General features: G+C 33.3%; 1 protein-coding gene across 1 annotated transcript in view; it reads right to left on the minus strand.

Annotated features, from left to right (window-relative positions):
* The window catches only part of LOC148939235 (uncharacterized), a 271,064-nt gene that overhangs the window by 73,630 nt on the left and 171,888 nt on the right, over positions 1–25,546 (minus strand). Inside the window, exon 6 of the mRNA XM_089106820.1 lies at positions 13,736–14,027. Within this exon, the coding sequence (XP_088962946.1) occupies positions 13,736–14,027 (292 nt within the window). The remainder of the gene's footprint in view (positions 1–13,735; positions 14,028–25,546) is intronic.

Here is a 25,546-nt window from a genome sequence, read left to right on the forward strand (position 1 = left end):
GGACCATTTTTAAGCACACCCTAGGAAGACAGAAGAATTATCTGAAATTAAAAAATCTTTTCTATTTCTTGATATTCTTGATTTACAACAAATTTTTCACCTTAATTTGGGCATTTGGTTTTTGAAAATTCAACATAAAGATAATTTTTTCAATAGTATGAAACTTTTGGTTGAAAATAAACATAGCCCTTTATCAAGAGCTAGGATTAAGTTTCTTTTCCCGTTTGTTAAAATTGAGAGATCCAGACTAAGTTTAAGATATCAACTTCCTCAGATTGCGAATAAATATAAGTTATTTGAATTAGTAAGTGAATCACCATCACTATACATATATAAAAAGAAATTGAAAAAGATGGTCCTTTCAGCTTACAGTAGCAGGGATTGATTGTATTATTGATTTATTTATAAATTGTTAAGTAAATCCCATCCCTATCTCCGTGAGTCGATAGTTAAGTTATGTTTTTTTTCTTTTTTTATTTCTTTTGTTTTCATTTCCTCTTTAAATTTATTTTGAATTTTATTATGCTCTCATCGATTTTTCTTTTCTTTTTTGAAGTTGTGTTAGCGGGAAGTGTAATTTTTTCCCCCTATTGGTTGATAAAGGAGACATTACGAGATTCCTCTCTTCTCCTTTGTACAAAATTTATGTATATGTTTTTGTTAAATAAAATAAAATAATATAAATCAATGTAAATGAATAAATAAATCTTAAAACGAGTGAAACTTAAATTGAATAGGCAAATCAAGTTTGAATCGAATAAAAATAACTACAAACAAGAGTTTGGGTATCGTCTCATTGCAGAAGCCTAACAATATTATTACTTGTTGTATGTTTTTTGCTATGATTGTTTATTTAATTTCTGTTTGTTTTGGGTTTCCTTTATTCTTTAATTGTAACTTCTGGTCGTTTTGTGTTTGAATTTTCAAAAGTATTTGTTTCTCCTGAACTCAAGTTTAAAATTGCCTTTACTTTTCTTTGAAAAACTTATTTTTCGGCAAGTTTTCTTTTAATTAATTTTTGTTCGTTTTTTGATTGCAAAAAGTTTCAAGTCTTTATGGCATGGGGTGGGGAGTGCTTACTGTCCGATTATTCTTGACTTTAAAAAACGGATCTAGAACTTTCAATTTAAATCGAATGAGGCTTTTTTCAAAGTCTATACGATTACCTCTTTGATAAAAACCTTATGTATGAACAATAGACAGTTTGCGTAACATGTGTACAGCAATTGACAACAATAAATGGATTGAAAAAATAGCTCCAATAGGGGGGTTTAGACCATTTTACTTGCTGACACAAAGGGATCAACGCTGTTTCGAATTGACCTAAAAAAGAATTTTTGCGCCAAAGCAATGTTTCATCTATCACAGTGTGTGTGTTTTAACGTTATAATTGGATAATTATAATAGATATACTATGCTCTCGTTCCATGGAAAATCCCTTCCCATTAGTTATGAGTCCCCCTTAGTAAGATGGGCCCAAGGGCGTAACTTACAATGCCTGCCCCTCGACCCGGCTGGACTGTTTCGACACCGGGGTTTTTTGTTATCAGAACTATGGACTATTTTAACAAAATGTCAATCTCAAATTTTTTATCTGATGCATTTAGGGCGTGGATGAGGGAGAGGGGCTAGTTGCCCCTCAATCTCTTTTGACTCTTAAAAAGTGAACAAGAACTTTCAATTTTCAATCAAATGAGCCCTGTCTAAAGTTTATACGAGCATCCCTTCCATAAGAAATAATATGAAGGATTCGGAGAATCCTTAAATTAGAACCCTTGCCCTGAGGGCTTTGGGGGAGTTGTAATCCTCAAAGACCTAATTTCCAGAACTTAAAACTACGTTTAATAAAATGTCTGTCTTAAAATGTTGATTGGATTTGTTTGTGGAAAAGGTGGGCGTGAGAGGGGGATTAGTTGCCCTCAAATCCCTTACGACTATTACAAAGGGCACTAGCCCTCGGAATTTCCAATAAAATGAGCCTTTTTTGAAGTTTTTACACCCAATCTCTCTATAATAACCTTATAAACCCAAAGGACATAACTTAAAACACTTACTCCGACAGTAGTGAGGGTGCGTCAATCTCAAAAACATATTATAAATCTGGAAATCAACTATGCTGAACAAAATGGCTATCTCAAAATGTTGATTGGATGCGTTTGGGGGAATGCTGGGCGTGGGGGGATGCTAGTTGCCCTCCAATCACTTTCGATTATTAAAAAGGGCACAAGCCCTTTGAATTTCCAATTGAATGTACCCATATTGAAGTTTTTACGACAACGCCTTGTATAAAAATCTTAAATGCCCCCAGGGCATAACTAAAAACTCTTGCTCTGAGGGTTGTGAGGGAGTCTCCTCCTCAAAAACATATTTTCTATCTGGAAATCAACTACCCTGAACAAAATGGCTATGTCAAAAGTTTGATTGGATGTGTTTGGGGAAATGATGGGCGTGGGGGGGGGGCGGCTAGTTGCCCTCCAATAACTTTCGACTATTACAAAGGGCATTAGCACTCTAATTTCCAATTGAATGAGCATTTTTTGAAGTTTCTACGACAAAGATTTCTATAAAAACCTTATAAGCCCCTAGGGAACAACTTACAACCCTTGTCCTGAGGGCTGTGGGGGGAGTCTCCTCCTCAAAAATATATTTTTAATCTGGAAATCAACTACGCCGAACAAAAATGGCTATCTCTAAATTTTAATTGGATGTGTTTGGGGAAATGCTGGGCGTAGGGGGGCTAGTTGCCCTCCAATCACTTTTGACTATTAAAAGGGGCACTATCCCTTTGAATTTCCAATCGAATGAGCCTTTTTTGAAGTTTCTATGACAACACCTTCAATTAAAACCTTATATGCCCCCAGGGCATAACTTAAAACCCTTGCCCTGAGGGTTGTGGGGGATTGTCCTTCTCAAAAACATATTTTCTATCGGAAAATCAACTACGTTGAACAAAATGGCTAAGTCAGACTTTTTAGTGAATGTTTGGGGGAATAATGGGGGGGGGGTGCTATTTGCCTTGAATTCACGTATAACTTACAAAAAGGGCACTAGCCCATTGAATTTCCAATCGAATGAACCTTTTTTGAAGTTTCTACGACAAAGCCTTCTATAAAAAACCTTATATACCCCCCGGGCATATCTTAAAACCCTTGCCCTGAAGGTTCTGGGGGAGTGTCCTCCTCAAAAACATATTTTCTATCTGGAAATCAACTACGCTGAACAAAATGGCTATCTCAAAATTTTGGTTGGATGTGTTTGGGGGAATGATAGGCGTGGGGGGGGGCTAGTTGCACTCCAATAACTTTCGACTATTAAAAAGGGCACTGGCCCTTTAATTTCCAATCGAATGAACCTGTTTTGAAGTATCTACGAACACGCCTTCTATAAAATCCTTATATGCCCCCAGGGAATAACTTAAAACCCTTGCCCTGAGGGTTGTGGGGGAGTGTCCTCCTCAAAATTGTATTTTCTATCTGGAAATCAACTACGCTGAACAACATGGCTATCTCAAAATTTTGATTGGATATGTTTGGGGGAATAATGGGCGTGGAAAGGAGGGGGGCTAGTTACACTCCAATCACTTTCGACTATTAAAAAGGGAACTAGCCCTTTAATTTCCAATTTATTGAGCCTGTTTTGAAGTTTCTACGACAACGCCTTCTATACGCTGAACAAAACTACGCTGAACAAAATGGCAATCTGAAAATTTTGATTGAATGTGTTTGGGGAAAGGATGGGCGTGGGGGGGAGGCGGGCTAATTACACTCCAATCACTTTCGACTCTCAAAAAGGGCAATAGCCCTTTGAATTTCCTATTGAATGAGCCTGTTTTGAAGTTTCTACGACAACACCTTCTATAAAACCTTATATGCCCCCAGGGCATAACTTAAAACCCTTGCCCTGAGGGTAGTGGGGGGGAGTGTCCTCCTCAAAAACATATTTTCTATCGGGAAATAAACTACACTGAACAAAATGGGTATCTGTAAATTTTGATTGGATGTGTTTGGGGAAATGATTGGCTTGGGGGGGGGGGGCTAGTTACACTCCAATCACTTTCGACTATTAAAAAGGGCATTAGCTCTTTAATTTCCAATCGAATGACCCTGTTTTGAAGTTTTTACGACAACGCCTTCTATAAAAACCTTATATGCCCCCAGGGCATAACTTAAAACCCTTGCCCTGAGGGTTGTGGGGGATTATCCTCCACGAAAATATATTTTCTATCTGGAAATCACCTAAGCTGAACAAAATGGCTATCTCAAAATTTTGATTGGATGTGTTTGGGGAAATGATGGGCGTGGGAGGGGGGACTAGTTGCATGCCAATCACCTTCGACTATTAAAAAGGGCACTAGCCCTTTAATTTCCAATCGAATGAGCCTATTTTGAAATTTCTACGACAACGCCTTCTATAAAAACCTTATATGCCCCCAGGGCATAACTTAAAACCATTGCCCTGAGGGTTGTGGGGGATTGTCCTCCTCAAAAAAATATTTTCTATCTGGAAATCAACTACGCTGAACGAAATGGCTATCTCAAAATTTTGATTGGATTTGTTTGGGGGAATCATGGGCGTGGAAAGGAGGGGGGCTAGTTACACTCCAATCACTTTCGACTATTAAAAAGGGAACTAGCCCTTTAATTTCCAATCTAATGAGCATTTTTTGAAGTTTCTAAAACAACATCTTCTTTAAAAGCTTTACATGTCCCCAGAACATATCTTAAAACCCTTGCCCAGAGGGTTGCGTGTGAGTGTCCTCCTCAAAAACATATAATATATCTTGAAATCAACTATGCTCAACAAAATGGCTATCTCAAATTTTGATTGGATGTGTTTGGGGCAATGGTGGGCGTGGGGGGGGGGGGCTAGTTGCCCTCCAATCATTTTCGACTATTAAAAAGGGCACTAGAACACTCGATTTCCAATCGAATGATCCCCCTTTGAAGTTTATACGACGACCCCATCCGTATGAAGTGCCTCTGGGAAAAAAAAATAAATTAATAATAATACATAATAAAACATTGGAGCCGTATGGCCTTTACTATAGGCAACGCTACAGCGTTGCCTCTGATAGTATTTAATATAACATATTGAATTTTCTTCAATATTTGCTGGTAATATAGATATAATAAATAATAATTAACCTAAACAAATAATCATGCATCCAGTGATGATAGTGATGAAAAAGAATTAAAATGTTTATCAGATAGGGGCACTGAGATTGAATTATGTCACCTCAATTTATCAAAAAGGAGTAAATTTTTTGAAGCTAGGTTCTGGTAATAGTTTAATTTCACTTTGGCAGCTGTATTTTATATCCATCCAGGGAAATATATGTTTTTATATGGGCGAATGTTCATTTCGTTTCTTTATAGGATCGGATAGAAGAAAAGTTTTTCTCCAACTGGAAAGTATTCCTTTTGCAATAAAAAGTTTGCTGTTTATACACTGGTAAAAGTACAATTCTGTTACTCTTTTTTAGAAATATAAAATAAAAAATGTATGTTTTTCAGATGATTTTCTAGACAGACTTCATAGAATTTCGCTTCAATCTGAGATACTTGCTGGATTTGACATGACAACGTCGCTTGGATCTTTTTGATTGATACAATTTACTGCCCTCTTTCCAAACTTATGGGCTGGACAGACGTAGCGCTTTTTTCCGATGTATTGCAGAAAGCGTATTGTATTCTCGGAAAATTATTTTAAATTTCTAAAACATGGACCCCCAATATTAGGTGAGCTAGCAGGTAACTGAATGAATCTAATATAAAAAAAACAATCCAACCCAGAAAGGTAATCTCTCAAGCTTAACTGAGTCAGTCTAAAAACGCTCAAAGCAAGCGATAATCTAGGAAGAAATACTAGCTCAAAATTTGGTGTAAAATGCCCCCGTATTGTGTGAATAAAGCTGATTTAACTTAAAAAACGTTAAATATGTCCAGCCTCTTAGGTTAGAAGTTCCTCCAGCTTTTATGAACTATTTGAGCTTTTTTTTAAGTTAATTTAAGCTATATGTCTAAAAAAAAACACAAATGTTTCTTTGAAGAGGCAATTTTCTATGAAGATTTAAGAAGAATTTCACTTCAAATAGATATGCAGGCCGGATTTGACCTGATGACGTCGCTTGTCTGTTTTCACTCGACAAAATTTACAGCCCTCGGTCTGAACTTAGATAAAAAGCTCCTGTATCACTGGTACACTATTGGAACTAAAATGCACTATTGACACTTTTTTTTAGAAATGTATCAAAGTTATCTATCTAAAATAAAAACTTATACATTTTCAGATGAGGAAATTTTCTAATATGGCTTTAGGGAATTTTACTTAAATCAGACATATTGGCCGGATTTGACAAGACGACGTCACTTGGCTGTTTCCACTCGACGAAATTTACTGTCCTCTGAGAGAATTTAGCTTATAAGTCCCTCTAGCTTGCTTCACTTATTCCATAAAACTTTCCTTGGTTACAATACTGGGAAAGTAGATAGAAAAAACAATTCTTTGATAAGAGTTATCACAGTTTGGCCTAACAGACTGTAAAATAGAGCTCATCAAAGAGGAAGCCAATCACTTCAACTCAATCAATGCCTAAATAAGTTCTTCAGGAAAACTTTGGCATCCACAAATTTTGTACAGGATCATGAATTGATTTTAGCTTAAGGGAAAGACAACTTTGGGATGATCGGAAGAATTTTTGTGCTCTTATAGCAAAACTTAAGTAGACAAACACTGCTTTTGAATAAATACTGTCAACCCTTAAGCAAGGGCTTCTCCAGAATTTTTGTTAGGGGTGGGAGAAGAGGCGGATTTAGGGGGGGGGGGGGCAGAGGGGTTACTTGCCCCGGGAACAGAAATTTTATAGGTTGTAATCATTTTGAAATTTTATTAAAATACAGTAGAGGATGCAGTTGGCAGTAAGTATAAGCAAATTGAATCCAAAATTTCTATTTTTCTCATAATTTCATCACCATTCCTTGAAATTAAACTAACAGACCGAATTTGGTTTATTTTAATGTTTAGAAAGACTATAGGTTTCAGTCTTGATCAAATTAGATAAAAAAAAGTTTTATAAACAATTTTTTTTTCAACTGAAGGTAAGGAGCAACATTAAAGCTTAAAACAAACAGATATCATTCTCAACACCTCAGTCATCACATTAGAGTGTTTTAGAAAACAAAAAACTCTTATTCCACTTCATTCTTAAAGAATTGGGTTTACATAAAACACTTAAAGAATTTCATTCTTAAAGAACTTTAGTGTAAAGAGCCAGGTGTTGAGGAGGGGGTAACACCCCTCATATACGAAATAATTTCGGTTCGTCTTAAGTGTTAATGTTGCTCTTACTTCCAGTTGAAAAAAACTTGTTTTTTTTATTTAATTTCCGATCGTTTTTCAAATTATGCTGAGATATCCAGCTTCCCTCCATGGAAAATTCCTTCCTCCCATATGATATTTCTCAAAATAAAGTTCCTCCCATGTAAGATACCCTACCTGGAAACTCTCCCGGGACAATTCCATTCTTGCTAAAAATCCCATAGGAAAATTTCTTGCAGACCATTCCACCTGAAAAAATTTCCTTGGCATGCTTTTATTTGAAAGAGACTTTAATATTTGGTCACTTTTCAAATCATGTCGGAAATCTACCTATATTGAAAGCTTTTCCCGAAAAACTCCCAGTGGAATGTTGCTCCCGCGGAAAATTCCTCCATCGAGAATTTCTCCCGTTAATAATCCCCCTCCATGGGAAAATCCTCCTGGAAATTCCAACCATGCTAAAAAATTTCCCCTGGAAACTTCCGTCCCCAAGGAAAATTCTCACCGTGGAAAACCCCCAAATTAGAAAATCTCTCCGCCCTGGAAAATGTCTGTATACTTTCCAATAACAAATACTGAACGTAAATAATGAGTAAATTTCGTAACTTACAGTTCTTTCCCCAGGGGCTGTAGGGGGTCGTGTTATCCCCAAAGGCAGAGTTACTGGGCGTTTCAACTATATTGAACAAAATGGCTATCTCAAAATTTTAATCGGACGACTTTCGGAAAAAAGGGCGTGTGACGAGGGCTAGCTGTCTTCCAATCTTTTTGGTCACTTAAAAAAGGCACTAGAACTTCTAATTTCTGATCAAATGGGCCCTTTCCCGATATTCTAGTATTACTGGTTCGATACGACCACCTCTGGAAAAAAAAACAACAAAAAAACCCGAACCTGTGATCTTCCTTCCAGTAAATAATGCAAAATTCCACATTTTGGTATATAGGAGCTTGAAACCTGAATAAGGTTCTTTGATATGCAAATTCTAGTGCTATGATTTCCATCGTTCGACATTGTGGGTATGTTTCCCCCTTTTTCGAAAAATTAGCAAGTTTTCTGAGGATCGTAACTTTTGATGAGTAATATTAAATTTAATGAACTTTACATATTTTGAATCCGCATGAAAACTCGATTCTTTCAATGTATCTATTCTCATGGAAACTGTTTTTTAGAGTTTCGGTTACTGTTAACTCCCGTCGCTCCTTGCTTACATTTCGTTACCACGAACTTGTTTGATAATTGTTGGAAACCAATGAACGATTCAAAAGTCTTTCAGGTTTGAACATAAATTTTGGGTGTTTACTGAATACTAAAGAGTTATTTCAAGAAGGCACAAATGTTGATGATAATGAAGTCAATTGCCTAAAAATTTAAAAATATTACGATGATTTAGGTCCCATTCAGTCATTCCACGAAATCCAAAATATGGAAAAAAATAATTCAGCACCAATACATTTCCTTGAAGAAACCTATGTATGTGTTAGAACTAATTGTGTAATGGAGATGAAGGTGTCTTCGCAAATGTAATATTCGAGTTGCCTATCGAATATTATTAGCGATTGCAGTGTTGGTGGCCAGCAAAAAAAAACGGTCGCTTAGTAAACTTAAATGGTACTTATTTAGTGGCCAGACAAGACGCGAGAAGAACCGCATCGAAATCTCAAAGATGCTATATGAAAAATTTTCTGCAGAAATCAAGAATTTTGCTAAATTTCGGCCAATTTTGCAAAATTTCTGCCGAAATTTTCGCCTTCGGTGAAAATTTTACCGAATACCAAAAAGTTGGGGGGGCGCCCCTCACCCCCTCGGGACGCCCCTGCCCATGGATGCTTATTATCAAGATATAATATTTGTATTTTATTGAAAACTTTTATGTTTCGTTGATAACAAATATGTGCTGCAACACAAAACTGGTTTCTTATTTAAATTTTTACTGTAAATCAAACAATTAGGCCAAAAGAATGCCAAAAAGCAATTGAACAATAATTTGAAATTGCGAATCGATTTTAAAATTGCACATCGTGGCGTATTCGCGGTGCAACATGTTCTTATTTATCTAAAAGGGAAAAAGCAGTCAGAAAGAAACTGAGATAAGAATCTGATTCGAACAATAAACGCAAAAATTTATTAATTCTGTTGTTATTTATACGGATTTTCCTTACGATAGGAGGGATTGAACCTGAACATCTTTGAACAGAAAGCCCAGCCATATCCACTGCGCTATCGCAAGGTAGTTACAAAATAAATTTGTCTAAGAATCTGTTCACATTCTTTTCATAGAAGAGTTATAATGGTTAATGTATATCCACTTCTTAGTTTAGCTAAAAGATGACTCGAAGCTTTATTTGTATTAAATGGTATTTCAAAATATGAAATGCTAACATATCGGTATGACGAAGGTATCAAATAGCGAAAAAGATCAGCATATTGAAAGATATATAATGATATCCAATAGTATCAATTTCGTTTCAAATCCACCATGCTCCTGCAAATCCTTGATATTCCAGAGTAATATGCATAATTTACTAATTTTTAATTTAATTGTTTCAATTTGTAGAGGTAATCAAAGGTTAATTAGAAATAAATGCAAAAAGTGAAAAAAGGTGCTAAAATCGAAGAGCATTTGAAAATATATTTATTAGGAAAATGTTCGTAGTTTATTTTTATTTGTTCATTATCATTGTTAATGTTCTTACTATTATGATAACATAATATAAATAATAGGCGTATATTATTTATTGTCCTTTATCAAAATTGCTTAACCGAAGTTTATCCTTACTATTATTCCTGGGTACAAAATTGAATATTCCTATTTTGTTCTCAATATACGTTCTAAATAAAAGAAAGAGAAATAAAATATACACCAACACTTTTAACTTCGTTCATAAAATTTCAGTCTTATAGTCTGTCCAGAACTGTTTATAGTATATTTATTAACAGATAATCTCAATTTTAGACATAACCCTTCTGCAAATGCCTTTTGTTTCAAAACATCAAAATAAACATTTCCAATGAAAAATAGCATCTTCATAATATATAAGGGCTACTTTCACAAGTTCCAAAATATTGTTTACCCTATGTCAAAGCCTTTCACGGCAGACTTCGTCAATAGTCTTAGAGACAAATAGACCTTGTCTTTTTAAGCGGCCTTGTGAAGGGCTTTCCAGGGATCAATAAAAAGGGAAGGTCTTCGTGACTGAGAACAAGACTTTTGGAGAAAAAATCTGGTGAGAAGTATTCTAGAAATCCTTGGGCAGCACGAATATAATACTGTATCCTTGTCCGAAGAAATGTTGAAGCTTTGACATGAGGATAGGATGTATGATGGGATTTCGCTTGGAGCGTTAGCAAGACACTTTGGTGTTCTGTGGGATGTCTCACTCAGGAATACCTTGCTAAAAGCTTTCTGGAATGTTTTTTTCTTATTTTCGGGAATTTTATATTTGTCTATCAGTGCTTTCTAAAATATTTTTTTTGCCTGTGTTTCTTGGTTTTTATTAAATAAATAAAAAATGTTTCAACTAAAAACAAGAAGCAAAATCAAAACTTAAAATTATTCCTTATACGAGGGGGCTGCCTCTTCCTCAGTCCTCCATCTTAAAGAATTTTAACAAAATGTCTAGCTATAGCGTAAAGAGTGAGGGCTGAAGAAGGGGATGCCACCCTCATATACGGAAGAATTTCTGTTCGTCTTATGTTTTAACAATACTACTTACTTTCAGTTGAAAAAAAAACTTGTTTTTTTTACATTTTATTTCTGCCTGTTTTTCAAATTATACCAGAAAATCCACCTCAACCCCCCCCCCCCCACGTAGAATTTCACCTCAAAATCCCCCCCAAAAATTTAAAATCCCGCCCTCCCCTCCCCTCCCCCTAAGAAAGTCAGTATATTTCCCAATAACACATATTATGTGCGAACAATGGACAATTTAGGTAACTTGCAACCCTTTCTCCAGGGACTATGGAATGTAATGTTATTCCCAAAGGCGTAATTACTCGTTCTTTCAACTATGCTGAATCAAAAGGCTGTCTCGGAATTTTTGATTGTATGTCTTTGGGAAAAAGGGCGTGGTAGGGGGCTAGTTTCCCTCCAATCTCTTTAGTCACTTAAAAAAGGCCACTAGAACTTTAGATTTCCACTCGAATCAGCCCTGTCCCATCTTCTAGGACCATTGGTTCAATAAAATTGACTCTAATCCCCCCCCCCTCCAAGAAAACAATGAGAAAAGAAAAAAACACGGATCTGTGATCTTTCTCCTCACAAACATTCCAATTTCCACATTTTTGTAGATAGGAGCCTGAAACATTTACAGTAGAGTTCTCTAACATGATGAATCTGATGTTGTGTTTTTCATTATAATAACTTGAATTTTAGGGGGTGTTTTCGAAAATCAGGCAAATTTTTCCAGACTCGTAGCTTTTCATTTGTTTGATGTATCTATTGTTATCAAAATTCCGTTTTTTAGAGTTTTGTTTACTATTGAGCCGAGTCACTTCTTACATACAGTTTGTTACCACAAACTGTTTTGATTTACAACTGATTCAAGTTGTGAATCACAAGATCAAAAAACTGATATCGTTGGTGTTTTTGGGACGAGACACTTTCGCCGATGTTTTATTCCCTTTTTTCTTGAATTTTCCATTTTTGTATCAGGACCATCTGCAATAGTTTTTTTTTATATCTGTTTTATGGTTTTCTGTTAATAATGTTTTATTTTATATGAGCATTAAAACTTTGGTTCTAGGTTAGGATAAATAAAAGACCCGGTTTTGGTGAGATTTTGTTTGGAGCAGAGAGATCGCAATTTTAGCGTTAATTTAGACACTTACTCCAAAATGTCTGAATAGTAGTTTTCTCAAATATTTATTGTTTCCTCTTTTTGAAACTTTCAGGCCTTTTACTTTTATTTTTATTTTCGTTCCTTATTTTTCACCAATAATTATTACGGGAATAATCGGAGGAAAGGCAATACACCCTGTCCCAGGAGACTAGTGCAATGTCACTTACAATATGCAAAACTTGCAGCAGAGGAAATAAAGATACAACTTTTTTTAGTATTACAACTTTTAATTGATCCCTCCCCTCCCCCCACACACACACAAATGATTTCCATAAGTGCTTTTGAGTTACCTCTCCCCCCCCCCCACACACACACAAATGATCTCCATAAGTACTTTTGAGTTTCTTGGTCAATACCGGAACAGATTAGAGATATAAAAATAGCTTTTAGATTCATATTTTTTTAGATTTTACTTTTTCCTTTTAAAATGTACCAATTTCAGGCATAAAGGACATTTTTAGACATTGGACATTTTTATTGCCAATTCCTAGTCGTGTCTAAAGGATATTAGAAAAAAGCTATTAAATTCGGAAAGCATATCGTCCTCGGTTGGGGTGGGAGGATGTCGGAAGGAAAGTTTTAAGGGGACTGGGAACTTCCTGGGAGGATGAAAAGAGGTAGGCATTGAATATATTGGGATGGAGGAGGAGCTTGCGTAGCTGTGTTGGCCTCGGACGGCTTGGTGCTGCGGTGAGTTGTTAGTAGTAGTAGTACTAAATCCAGTAGCTTTTTTCCCAGGCCTTACAGAAAATCCCACCCCTTTACATATTAGAAATAGGGTAGAAAAATATCAATATTATCTCTTTTTTCTAACGTGTGAACTTTTCTGTAACTTTTTCAACGATGTCTTTCCAAGGTCGATTTTGCCAACAGTCGTTCCAGGTCTATTCGTCCAAGTACTTCGGAAAGTTCTCCCATAGACATCTTAGAATAAAATCTTAGGTGAAGGTTGTGCGGAAGTCCAGGATTAATAGAAATCAGTCCAATACTGATGCTTAAATTAAAAATAATCGTTGCTTACATAAGTTTATGCCCTCATGTCTGGCTGGTCTTAAAGGGAAGCCACAAAAAACTCATATTCGGGCCTCAATTTTGGCCATCTAGGGACAAGCGAAAAGCAGGTTGTCCCAAATGGAGTGGGGAGGGGAGGTCATAAGGAAAGATTTTGGAAGGTGTAAAGAGAGTACTTTGAATAGATTGGGATGGAAGAGGAGCTTGCGTAGCTGTGATGGCCTCATGCGGTTTGGTGCGGCATTTCTTTGTTAGTAGTAGTAGAAGTAGTATTTTCAGAATTTCTAGGGGTGCTTTTTGGGTCCAACTTCTAGAAAGGGATTCCTCCCAGAGTCTCCTTGATCCAATGAACGATACCTGAGAGTTTAAAACTGAACCTACAAATATGCCTCTCCATTAGGGTCCCCATATCTCAAGGAACTAGGGTCCCCATGGCCCAATTTTCAAATCGTTCAGAAGGTTTTCAGCCTTTTTATGGACCTCATTGCTGGGGAAAACAATATTTTTAAGCATTTCGGCCCTGCTGGCCCACTCTCTATGCGCAGGCATGAGTTACGAATCAACTTACCTTATGGTACAAGTTAATAGGCTCCATTCCATCTTCTCTGAAGACTGCTTGTGGCTCTAACTCCAACTTCCTTGCATCTGATAATAATCGCTGTCCTTCATCTAATAAATGTACTAACAAGGGATCAAAATGTTTATTACCATCTGACGATCGAGATGTAGATGGCTCTGGCAAATTGGCAAACATATATCCTATATGTGGGTGAACAGGCTGGACCACCTTACGATGGATAAGGCTTCCAAGACCAGCTGTAGTGGATGCATTTAATCGGGTCATAACGACTGCATCAAGTCTAAAAGAAAACACAAGAATTTAAATCTGGATTAAATTACTAAGTATTCTAAGTATTGCTTCTTAGTATTCTAAGTACTGCTGCAATACTTAGAATATTCCAGCAATATTCTAAGCATTGCTGCTAAGTATTCGAAGTATCTGCTAAGTATTGCTACATATCCTCGCTTTTACATGTAAAAGTGGTATTTGACATTTTCACACTTCAAAGGTAATTACCTAAAACTGCTGCTAAGCTGCTCTCAAAGGGAGGGTCTATAGGGCAATATATATACCTTGGTCCTCTTGATCTCTTTTACCCTGCTCATTCTCCCTTTGAGGGCTGCTTAGCATTAGTTTTCACTGTTGCTAACAGTAAAGACATTTATTTAACCCAGTGGTAGCATAGCGGACTGATGTTCGACTGACAAAACGAGACCTGGAATTCCATTCCAGCTGCTGCATGGTTGGGCGACAGTTTTGCTATCTGTCCCTGTAAAAAAAAAGCCGGCAAATGAAACGCCGATTCGACATCCTCAAGGAGGAAGAAAGAGAAACAAAAAACTCCCAAATGAAAGAACCTCATTAAGCGGTGAAGTGTAGAAATGTGATCGCAAGCTTGGTTTGAGAACTTTCTGAGCAGCGATTCAAGTTTAACCATAATATTAGGCAGGGTTTTATCCAGGATTTTATCTTCGGGGGGGGGGGGGTACAAAAACTTTAAAAAATGCATATATATACTAATATTTCAGGGGGGATCAAACCCCCTACCCCCCCCCCCTGAGAACTGCCTTAATATGAGGAAAAGGAAATTTTCGAATAAAAACTGGTTTTCGTCACAGGCGGAAGAAACAATAAAAAATTAAAATATCTAAAATAATTAACCGGGATTGTTTTTGATTATTTTTGTTTTAAGAGGGAAAAGAAGGTCCAGGCGCAAAAAGGATTAAGTGGTCACAGAAAATTTAGCAGAGCTTGGACAACACACGTCATCTATGTTTTCCTAAATCAGCATCAACTTTAACATATCCTAATTTAAATTTCTTACTAATATCTGAGACTTTGAGGAGACAAGCTCTAAAAACTAAAGTTAGATAAAAGGAAAATACTATTACATCAATGCAAAAGCGGGAAAGATTAATATGTTCTCACAAATAATAAAACAGATTATCCGCATTAGTTATTACAGATAGATGAACAAAACAAGACACTGAAATCCAGCCATATCCATAAGCGTTTTTAATGGGTTAAGGGCTAGGCACACGTAGCTGATTTTGGGAACCGAATTCAGCAAGGGTGTTTTCCACGTCAAGTGATTATAATTAAATATGGTAAGAGACGGGGCTTAGTGGCGGTTTTCGGTGATTATTCATAATTAATTACGTTCAAGACAAGGAATGTGCTAGGGCTTTAGAGCTTTAGGCAAGTAATTAATCGCATTTAATGATTATCGTAAATTAATCGTAAATTAATCGTAATTAATGATGATTAATCAACGAAAAATGTCACTAAGCCCCGCCTCTTAGCATCATTAATTATAATCATTCGACGTGGAATACACCCTTGCTGAAATCGGTTCCCGAAATCAGCTACGTGTGCCTAGCCCTTTAGAGTAAAAGAAATATTTATAGATCAGTAGGATAATGCGGGACTCCCACGGCGTCAATAAAGTTAATAAAGTTTGTCATGAAAGTACGAACCATAAAGATTGTCCCACTCACACAACGATTTCATCTTTTTGAATTAACAGCAGTTTTTCATAGAAAGTAACTGAAATACTCAGACATGGAGCTGAGAAAACCATCTTTTTAAGAATTTTTTCCTTTTAATTACAAACGAAAATATTTTTTGTTTCTTTTACCAAGCTAAATATTTAAAAAAGTATACACGATTATATTTGTAGAAACTAATTTGTATGTTGTTTATTTGAAATGTTCCACACGTCTTCTGCTATTAGTTGAGCTTTGTGAACTTTCTTGAAAAAGTTAAATAAAGTTCAACTTCTTTTCGACTGCAATAAAGTCAACAAAGCTATGCGAGGAAAACAGTTTATTAGCTTTGTGGACAGCTTTATTAACTTTATTGACGCCGTGGGAGCCACGCTTAACTCAACCTGTTCCTAAAGCTGATTACGGATTAAACAAGCTTATGACGCTTATTACTTATTAGCTTAAAATTTCTTATGGACAGAAGATCAAACAAGAGACACAGACAAAACTATATGCAAAAACTTGTACAATTGCTTAGATTTTAAGATGGAAAAGGGAATTAAGTTTCAATAATCCACTGAAATTGCCACTGTTCAAATTTGTTACGGACCGTCACGGTTTAATATAGATTAGGTGGAATAAAGTGTGATTGAATACAAACTTCCCAGCACACGGTCCTCTCTTAGAGATTAGCTTAGCATATAGTTTTTTGTGACTATCTTCGAAGTGTAAAAAAGTGAGATACATCCTTTAGACATTACTGTGAGACGTTATTTAGATGTCGAGATGTATCAACTTATTGTTAATTACGTAACCTTAAGTAGAGTCGCACGGTTTAAATAGCAGTTTAACATCCGCTAAACCAGTACTCTATAATTAAATTATATAATTCCAGTTTAAGGGCATCTTCAGAAGATTAAATTCTATTTTAAAAAAATGATGATTAAGAAACGGGAAAACCTCTATAACTTTATATAAAATTCCTTATCAAATTCTCATCAACCACATTATTGAATATATTCCAGTCTAGCATTGCCATTCAGATTACTTCGTATTATTCCCACTTCCCATCACTATTATCATTGGTAATATATGCTAATTTATTACCTGCATATTTACCTATGAGACCGGGGGAGGGGAGGTTGGAGGTTTTAACCTCACTTGCATTAAAGGGTCATTCAAATCCACAATTATGGTTTAACTTTGCTCTTTACTGTGGCGCTGAAAAACCCGCATTGAAAATAATTCTCTTTAGGTGAGAGGTATTTCTAAGGGGGTTTATTCTGGTATAATTAAGGTGCCGTAAACCCCACCTCCAAATATATAGTTATATTTGAAGTTATGTATCAAAATTTGTCAGTATAAGAACATTTTCATGATTTCAGGAAAACGAGAGGGAAGACCACCTAAAAATGAGTGCAATCTCAGTGAAAATGCCACCACAAAAGTTGAACGGTTCTGAAAATAGTGGAATGGGGGCTTCTACTCCCTTTCTATAAAAATACGGAATGTCATATTTCTCCTGAGAAAGACTTAGTGTCCCTGTATACTGTAGCGTCTTCTTTTTCCAAACATGGAACACATTTGATACCGCGACACAACGTTCTGAGCCGTGAGTAGTATGCGCCTTCTGTATTCTAACCGATTATGTTCCATCCTGTGTTATTTGTCCTACTTTACGTTCCATGGCACCTTTCCACCAGACTGATTATTGCTATTGTTGTCAATTGAATATGGAATTATACAAAACCTACCAGACAAGTTTCTAGGCCAAGCAAACATGTTTCTGGACCAAGCAGACAAGTTTCTGGGTCAACTATAAGTTTCTGGGCCTTTACGTTCCATGGCACCTTTCCAGATCATGTACCTATAGATTTGGGGCCTTTACATTCCTTCCTATGCTATTTGGGGTCTTTTATGTTCCTTCCGGTGTTATTTGCTTGAAGCTATAGGAATCTTTACGTTATTTGCGTACGCCATAGCAATTTCTACATTATTCTATAGAAGCTCTACGCCTTTTCAAAGAGATTCAGAGCTCCCTCACATAATGGAATTTGAGGGTCGATAAAGTGAAATTATGTCACTATTCTAGTTTTTCTAAACCGGTATTTGCTTGCCTGTATAGGATCATGCTATTTGCTTGGCTCAATAGCAATTCCCATGTTATTTGCTTATTTTTTTTTGTTATTAGAAAATTGGACACTATACTCAGAATTATTTGATTGACATTTAAAAAGGGGTAATGAGATTTGCAAATTGAACACTATGAACGATATTAATTAATGTTTTGAATAATAGGAGTTTGAATGACTCTAATTAGTGATTAAAGGGTTCATGATAAAAAAAAAAATTTTGTAGTTGTTTTCGTTTTTGCTTTATTGTTCGACTTGATGACAAAAAAAAACATTTTGAAACTAAAGAAAACCTTAAAATTTAGTAAATTGTCAAACAACATCAAAATGTAATCTCTTATTTATGCGTTATATCTTGGAAATTAAGCCTCTTCTTATCATTATTCTGCAATTCAAATGCTTAATACCCCAAGCATATGCTAGTCAAATTTCACTTTAAAAAGCTGGCGTATCTGATGAAATAATTTAGGTCGTATGATCAATTAGTAAGGACACTCGATATCGTTAACAAATTAAGCCTTAGCTAGTTAAAACTGTGCATAAATTCTTGATTTTTTGTCGTGTTGCTTAGCTAGTAAAGCAACATTTAGTATTTTTTTTCTAATGTAAGTGTTTTCTTAAGAAAACGGCCCACCTTTAACAAATTTAGCCATAGCTAGTTAAAACTGTGCATAAATTCTTCAATTTTAGTTGTGTTAAACAGCTAATAAAGGAACATTTAGTATTCTTTTCTAATTTAGTGTGTTTTCTTAAGAAAATGATCCATCTTTAACAAATTTAGCCATAGCTAGTTAAAACTGCACATAAATTCTTGATTTTTTATCGTGTTACTTTCCTAATAAGGGAACATTTAGCATTTTTTTCTAATCTAGTGTGTTTTCTTAAGAAAATGATCCATCGTTAACAAATTTAGCCTTAGCTAGTTAAAACCGCACATAAACTCTTGATTTTTTGTCGTGTTAATTAGGCAATAAAGGAACATTTTGTATTCTTTCCTAGTTTTGAGTTTTTTCTTAAGAAAATGGCCCATCTTTAACAAATTTATCCTTAGATATTTAAAAATGAAAATAAAAAATTGATTGTTTGTAGTTTTACTTATGCAAAATATTAACGTATGTTATTATTTCCTAATTTTGTGTTTATTCTTAAGAAAATGATCCATCTTTAACAAATTTAGCCTTAGCTAGTTAAAACTGTGCATAAATTCGTGATTTTTTGTCGTGTTACTTAGATAATAAAGGAACATTTGATTTTCTTTCCTAATTTAGTGTGTTTTCTTAAGAAAATGATCCATCGTTAACAAATTTAGCCTTAGCTAGTTAAAACTGCACATAAACTCTTGATTTTTTGTCGTATTACTTAGATAATAAAGGAAAATTTGGTTTTCTTTCCTAATTTAGTGTGTTTTCTTAAGAAAATGATCCATCGTTAACAAATTTAGCCTTAGCTAGTTAAAACTGTGCATAAATTCTTGATTTTTTGTCGTGTTACTTTCCTAATAAAGGAACCTTTAGTATTTTTTTCTAATCTAGTGTGTTTTCTTAAGAAAACGATCCATTGTTAACAAATTTAGCCTTAGCTAGTTAAAACCGCACATAAATTCTTCATTTTTTGTCGTGTTAATTAGGTAATAAATGAACATTTGGTATTCTTTCCTAATTTTGAGTTTTTTCTTAAGAAAATGGCCCATAATTGACAAAATATAAATTTTAGAATTAATATATTCATTATCAATATGTTTTTGTAAGATGTGTTGGATAAAACTGACAGAATCTAAGTATCAGAGTGAATATTTTTTTTAACAACATCCCTTGCCAGGTACATCGGATAAAACTGATAAAGTGTAAGTACCAGTGCGAATATTTTTTTTTACTATCAACATCCTTTGTCAGATACATCAAATAAAATTGACAAAATCTAAATTTCAGAATTAATAAATGCTTTAACAATATCCTTTATCGGATATGTCTGATAAAATTGACAAAATATAAATATCAGAATAAATAAATGCTATAACAACATCCTTTTCTCAGACACATAGGATAAAATTGACAAATTCTAAGTGTCAGTGTGAAAACATTTTTTTATCAACATCCTTTTGTCAGATACATCAAATAAAATTGACAAAATTTAAATTTCAGAGTGAATAAATTCAATATCAACATCCTTTATCGTATTTGTTGGATGAAATTTACAAAATGTAAGTGTCCGAGTGAATAATTTTTTTTATCAACATCCTTTGTTAGATATATAAAGTAAAATTGAAAAAATCGAAATTTCAGAGTGAATAAAAGGTTTTAACAGCATACTTTATCAGATATGATTGATAAAATTTACAAAATCTACGTATCAGAGTGACTAAATTCTATGTAAAGATCCTTTTCTCAGATACATAGGATAAAATTGACAAATTCTAAGTGTTAGAATGAATGAATTTTTTTATCAACATCCTTTGGCAGATACATCAGATAAAATTAACAAAATCTAAATTTCAGAATGAATAAATCCATTATCAACATCCTTTGTCTGATAGGTTAGATAAAATTGACAAAGTCTAAATTTCAGAATAAATAAATTCTTTAACAACATCCTTTATCGGATATGTCAGATAAAATTGACAAAATATAAGTATCAGAGTGAATAAATTTTTTTTTATAAACATCCTTTGACAGATACATCGGATATAATTGACAAAATCTAAATTTCAGAATGAATAAATTCATCACCAACATCATTTGTCGGATATGTCGGATAAAATTGACAAAATCTAAATTTCAGAATGAATAAATGCTATAACAATATCCTTTGCCAGATACATTGAATAAAATTGATAAAATACGACAGAATCTAAGTGTCAGAGTGAATAATTTTTTTTTATCAACATCCTTTGTCAGATACATCAAATAAAATTGACAAAATCTAAATTTCCATATAAATAAATGCTTTAACAACATCCTTTATCGGATATGTCGGATAAAATTGACAAAATCTAAGTGACAGAGTGAATAAATTTTTTTTATCAACATACTTTTCTCGGATACTTATCGGATATGTCGGATAAAATTGAAAAAATCTAAGTATCAAAGTGACTAAATTCTTTATCAACATCCTTTTCTCAGATACATAGGATAAAATTGACAAATTCTAAGTGTTAGAGTGAATAATTTTTTTTTATCAACATCCCTTGGCAGATACATCGGATAAAATTTGACAAAATATAAATTTCAGAATGAATAAATCCATTATCAACATCATTTGTCGGATATGTCAGATAAAATTGACAAAATCTAAGTATTAGAGTGAATATTTTTTTTTAACAACATCCTCTGCCAGATACATCGAATAAAATTTATAAAATATAAGTGCCAGAGTGAATATTTTTTTTTTATCAACATCCTTTGTCAGATATATCAAATAAAATTGAAAAAATCTAAATTTCAGAATAAATAAATGCTTTAACAACATCCTTTATCGGATATGTCAGATAAAATTGACAAAATCTAAGTAACAGAGTGACTAAATTCTATATCAACAACCTTTTCTCGGATACATAGGATAAAATTGACAAAATCTAAGTGTTATAGGGAATAAATTTTTTTATCAGTATTTTTTAAGGTTAATTTAGACGAGGTTACGTGTGCGCACGTAACCTCGTCTAAATTAACCTTAAAAAATGAAATAAAGCGATATCGACTTTGCAGGTCTCTCTCAATATGTAAGCGCCGTCGCGGTGTACACTCCATGTCTTTCTTGTCAATTTTATCCGATATAGCCGACAAATGATGTTGATAATGCATTTAAAGAATGTTGATAAAGCATTTATTTACTCTGATATTTAGATTTTGTAGACTTTATCCCATGTATCCAAGAAAATGATATTGATATGGAATTTAATCACTCTGATACTTAGATTTTATCAATTTTATCCGACATATCCGATAAAGGATGTTGATAATGAATTTATTCATTCTGACACTTAAATTTTGTCAATTTTATCCGATGTAACTGGCAAAAGGATGTTGATAAAAAAATATTCACTCTAACACTTAGATTTTCTTAATTTTAATCTATGTATACTTAGATTTTGTCAATTTTAACCAACGAATCCGATGAAGGATGTTGTTAAAGCATTTATTCATTCTGATATTTAAATTTTGTCAATTTCTATTCGATGCATTCATTCTGAAATTCAGATTTTGTCAATTTTATCCTGTGTATCTGAGAAAAGGATGTTGATAAAAAAATTATTCACTCTGACACTTAGATTCTGTCAAATTTATCCTATGTATCCGAGAAAAGGATGTTGATATAGAATTGAGTCACTCTGATAGTTAGATTTTGTCAATTTTATCCGACAAATCCGATGAAGGATGTTGTTAAAGCATTTATTCATTCTGAAAATTAGATTTTGTCAATTTTATCCGACATATCCGACAAAGGATGTTGATAATGAATTTATTCACTCTGATACTTAGATTTTGTCAGTTTTATCCGATGTATCTGGCAAAGGATTTTGAAAAAAAAAATATTCACTCTAACACTTAGAATTTGTCAATTTTATCCTATGTATCCGAGAAAAGGATGTTGATACAGAATTTAGTCACTCTGATACTTAGATTTTGTAAATTTTATCCGACATATCCCGATAAAGGATATTTTTATAGTATTTATTCATTCTGAAATTTAGATATTGTCTATTTTATCTGGCATATCCGACAAAGGATGTTGATAATGAATTTATTCATTGTGAAATTCATATTTCGTTAATTTTTTACTACGTATGCGAGAAAAGGATGTTGATAAAAAAAAATTATTCACTATAACACTTATATTATGTCAATTTTATATTATTTATCCGAGACAAGGTTGTTGATATAGAATTTGGTCACTCTGATACTTAGATTTTGTCAATTTTATCTGACATATCCGATAAAGGATGTTGTTAAAGCATTTATTTATTCTGAAATTTAGATTTTTTCAATTTTATTTGATGTATCTGACAAAGGATGTTGATAAAAAAAAAATTATTCACTCTGGCACTTATATTTTAGCAATTTTATTCGATGTATCTGGCAAAGGATGTTGTTAAAAAAAATATTCACTCTGATACTTAGATTTTGTTAATTTTATGTGACATATCCGACAAAGGATGTTGATAATGAATTTATTCATTCTGAAATTTATATTTTGTCAATTTTATCCGATGTATCTGCCAAAGGATGTTGATAAAAAAAAATTATTCACTCTAACACTTAGAATTTGTCAATTTTATCCTATGTATCTGAGAAGAGGATGTTGATATATAATTTAGTCACTTTGATAATTATATTAAGTCAATTTTATCCGACATATCCGATAAGTATCCGAGAAAAGGATGTTGACAAAAAAAAATTATTCACTCTGTCACTTACATTTTGTCAATTTTATCTAACATATCTAATAAAGGATGTTGTTAAATCATTTATTTATAGTTAAATTTTTATTTTTTCATTTTTTTTTGAGAAATCCGAGAAAGGATGCTGATAATAAAAAAAAAATTATTTATTCTGGTCCTTGTATTTTTTAACTTTTATTAGGTTCATGTGTTAAAGGATACTGTTATAGCAATTGTTCATTCCGAAATTTAAACTTTATCAATTTTATCCGACATATCCGGCAAATGATGTTGGTGATGAATTTATTCATTCTGAAATTTAGATTTTGTCAATTTTATCCGATGTATCTGCCAAAGGATGTTGATAAAAAAAAATTATTCACTCTGACACTTAGATTTTGTCAATTTTATCCGACATATCCGATAAAGGATGTTGTTAAAGCATTTATTTATTCTGAAATTTAGATTATGTCAATTTTATCTGACATATCTGACAAAGAATGCTGATAATGAATTTATTCATTCTGAAATTTAGATTTTGTTAATTTTATCCGATGTATCAGACAAAGGATGTTGATAAAAAAATTTATTCACTCTAACACTTAGAATTTGTCAATTTTATCATATGTATCTGAGAAAAGGATCTTGATATAGAATTTAGTCACTCTGATACTTAGATTATGTCAATTTTATCCGTCATATTCGATAAAGGATGTTGTTAAAACCATTTATTCATTCTGAAATTTAGATTTTGTCAATTTTATTTGATGTATCTGACAAAGGATGTTGATAAAAAAAATTATTCACTCTGACACTTATATTTTGTCAATTTTATCCGACATATCCGATAAAGGATGTTGATAATGAATTTATTCACTCTGAAATTTAGATTTTATCAATTTTATTTGATGTATCTGACAAAAGGATGTTGATAAAAAAAAATGTATTCACACTGACACTTAGAATTTGTCAATTTTATCCTATGTGTCTGAGAAAAGGATATTGATATAGAATTTAGTCGCTTTGATACTTAGATTTTGTCAATTTTATCCGATATATCCGATAAAGGATATTGTTAAAGCATTTATTCATTCTGAAATTTAGATTTTGTCAATTTTATCCAACATATCCGACAAAGTATGTTGATAATGAATTTATTCATTCTGAAATTTAGATTTTGTCAATTTTATCCTATGTATCCGAGAAAAGGATGTTGATATAGAATTTATTCACTCTGACACTTATATTTTGTCAATTTTATCCGACATATCCGATAATGGATGTTGTTAAAGCATTTATTTATTCTGAAATTTAGATTTTGTCAATTTTATTTGATGTATGTGACAAAGGATGTTGATAGTAAAAAAAAGTATTCACTCTGGCATTTATATTTTATCAATTTTATTCGATGTATCTGGCACAGGATGGTGTTAAAAAAAATATTAACTCTGATACTTAGATTCTGTCAATTTTATCCAACATATCTGACAAAAGGATGTTGATAATGAATTTATTCATTCTGAAATTTAGATTTTGTCAATTTTATCCGATTAATCTGCCAAAGGATGTTGATAAAAAAAATTGTTCACTCTAACACTTAGAATTTGTCAATTTTATCCTATGTATCTGAGAAAAGGATGTTGATATAGAATTTAGTCACTCTGATGCTTAGATTATGTCAATTTTATCCGACATATCCGATAAAGGATGTTGTTAAAGCATTTATTTATTCTTAAATTTAGATTTTGTCAATTATGGGCCATTTTCTTAAGAAAAAACTCTAAATTAGGAAAGAATACCAAATGTTCCCTTATTACCTAATTAACACGACAAAAAATGAAGAATTTATGTGTGGTTTGAACTAGCTAAGGCTAAATTTGTTAACGATGGATCGTTTTCTTAAGAAAACACACTAAATTGGAAAAAAAATACTAAATGTTCGTTTATTAGGAAAGTAACACTACAAAAAATCAAGAATTTATGCGCAGTTTTAACTAGCTAAGACTAAATTTGTTAACGATATATCATTTTCTTAAGAAAACACACTAAATTAGGAAAGAAAACCAAATGTTCCTGTATTATCTAAGTAACACGACAAAAAATCAAGAGTTTATGAGCAGTTTTAACTAGCTAAGGCTAAATTGGTTAACGATGGATCATTTTCTTAAGAAAACACACTAAATTAGGAAAGAAAACCAAATGTTCCTTTATTATCTAAGTAACACGACAAAAAATCAAGAATTTATGCACAGTTTTAACTAGCTAAGACTAAATTTGTTAACGATGGATCATTTTCTTAAGAATACACAAAAAATTATTAAATAAA

This window comes from Artemia sp. Qi Xiang Cuo, chromosome 21 (assembly GCF_049724085.1).
Source record: "Artemia sp. Qi Xiang Cuo chromosome 21, ASM4972408v1, whole genome shotgun sequence".
Lineage (NCBI taxonomy): Eukaryota > Metazoa > Arthropoda > Branchiopoda > Anostraca > Artemiidae > Artemia > Artemia sp. Qi Xiang Cuo.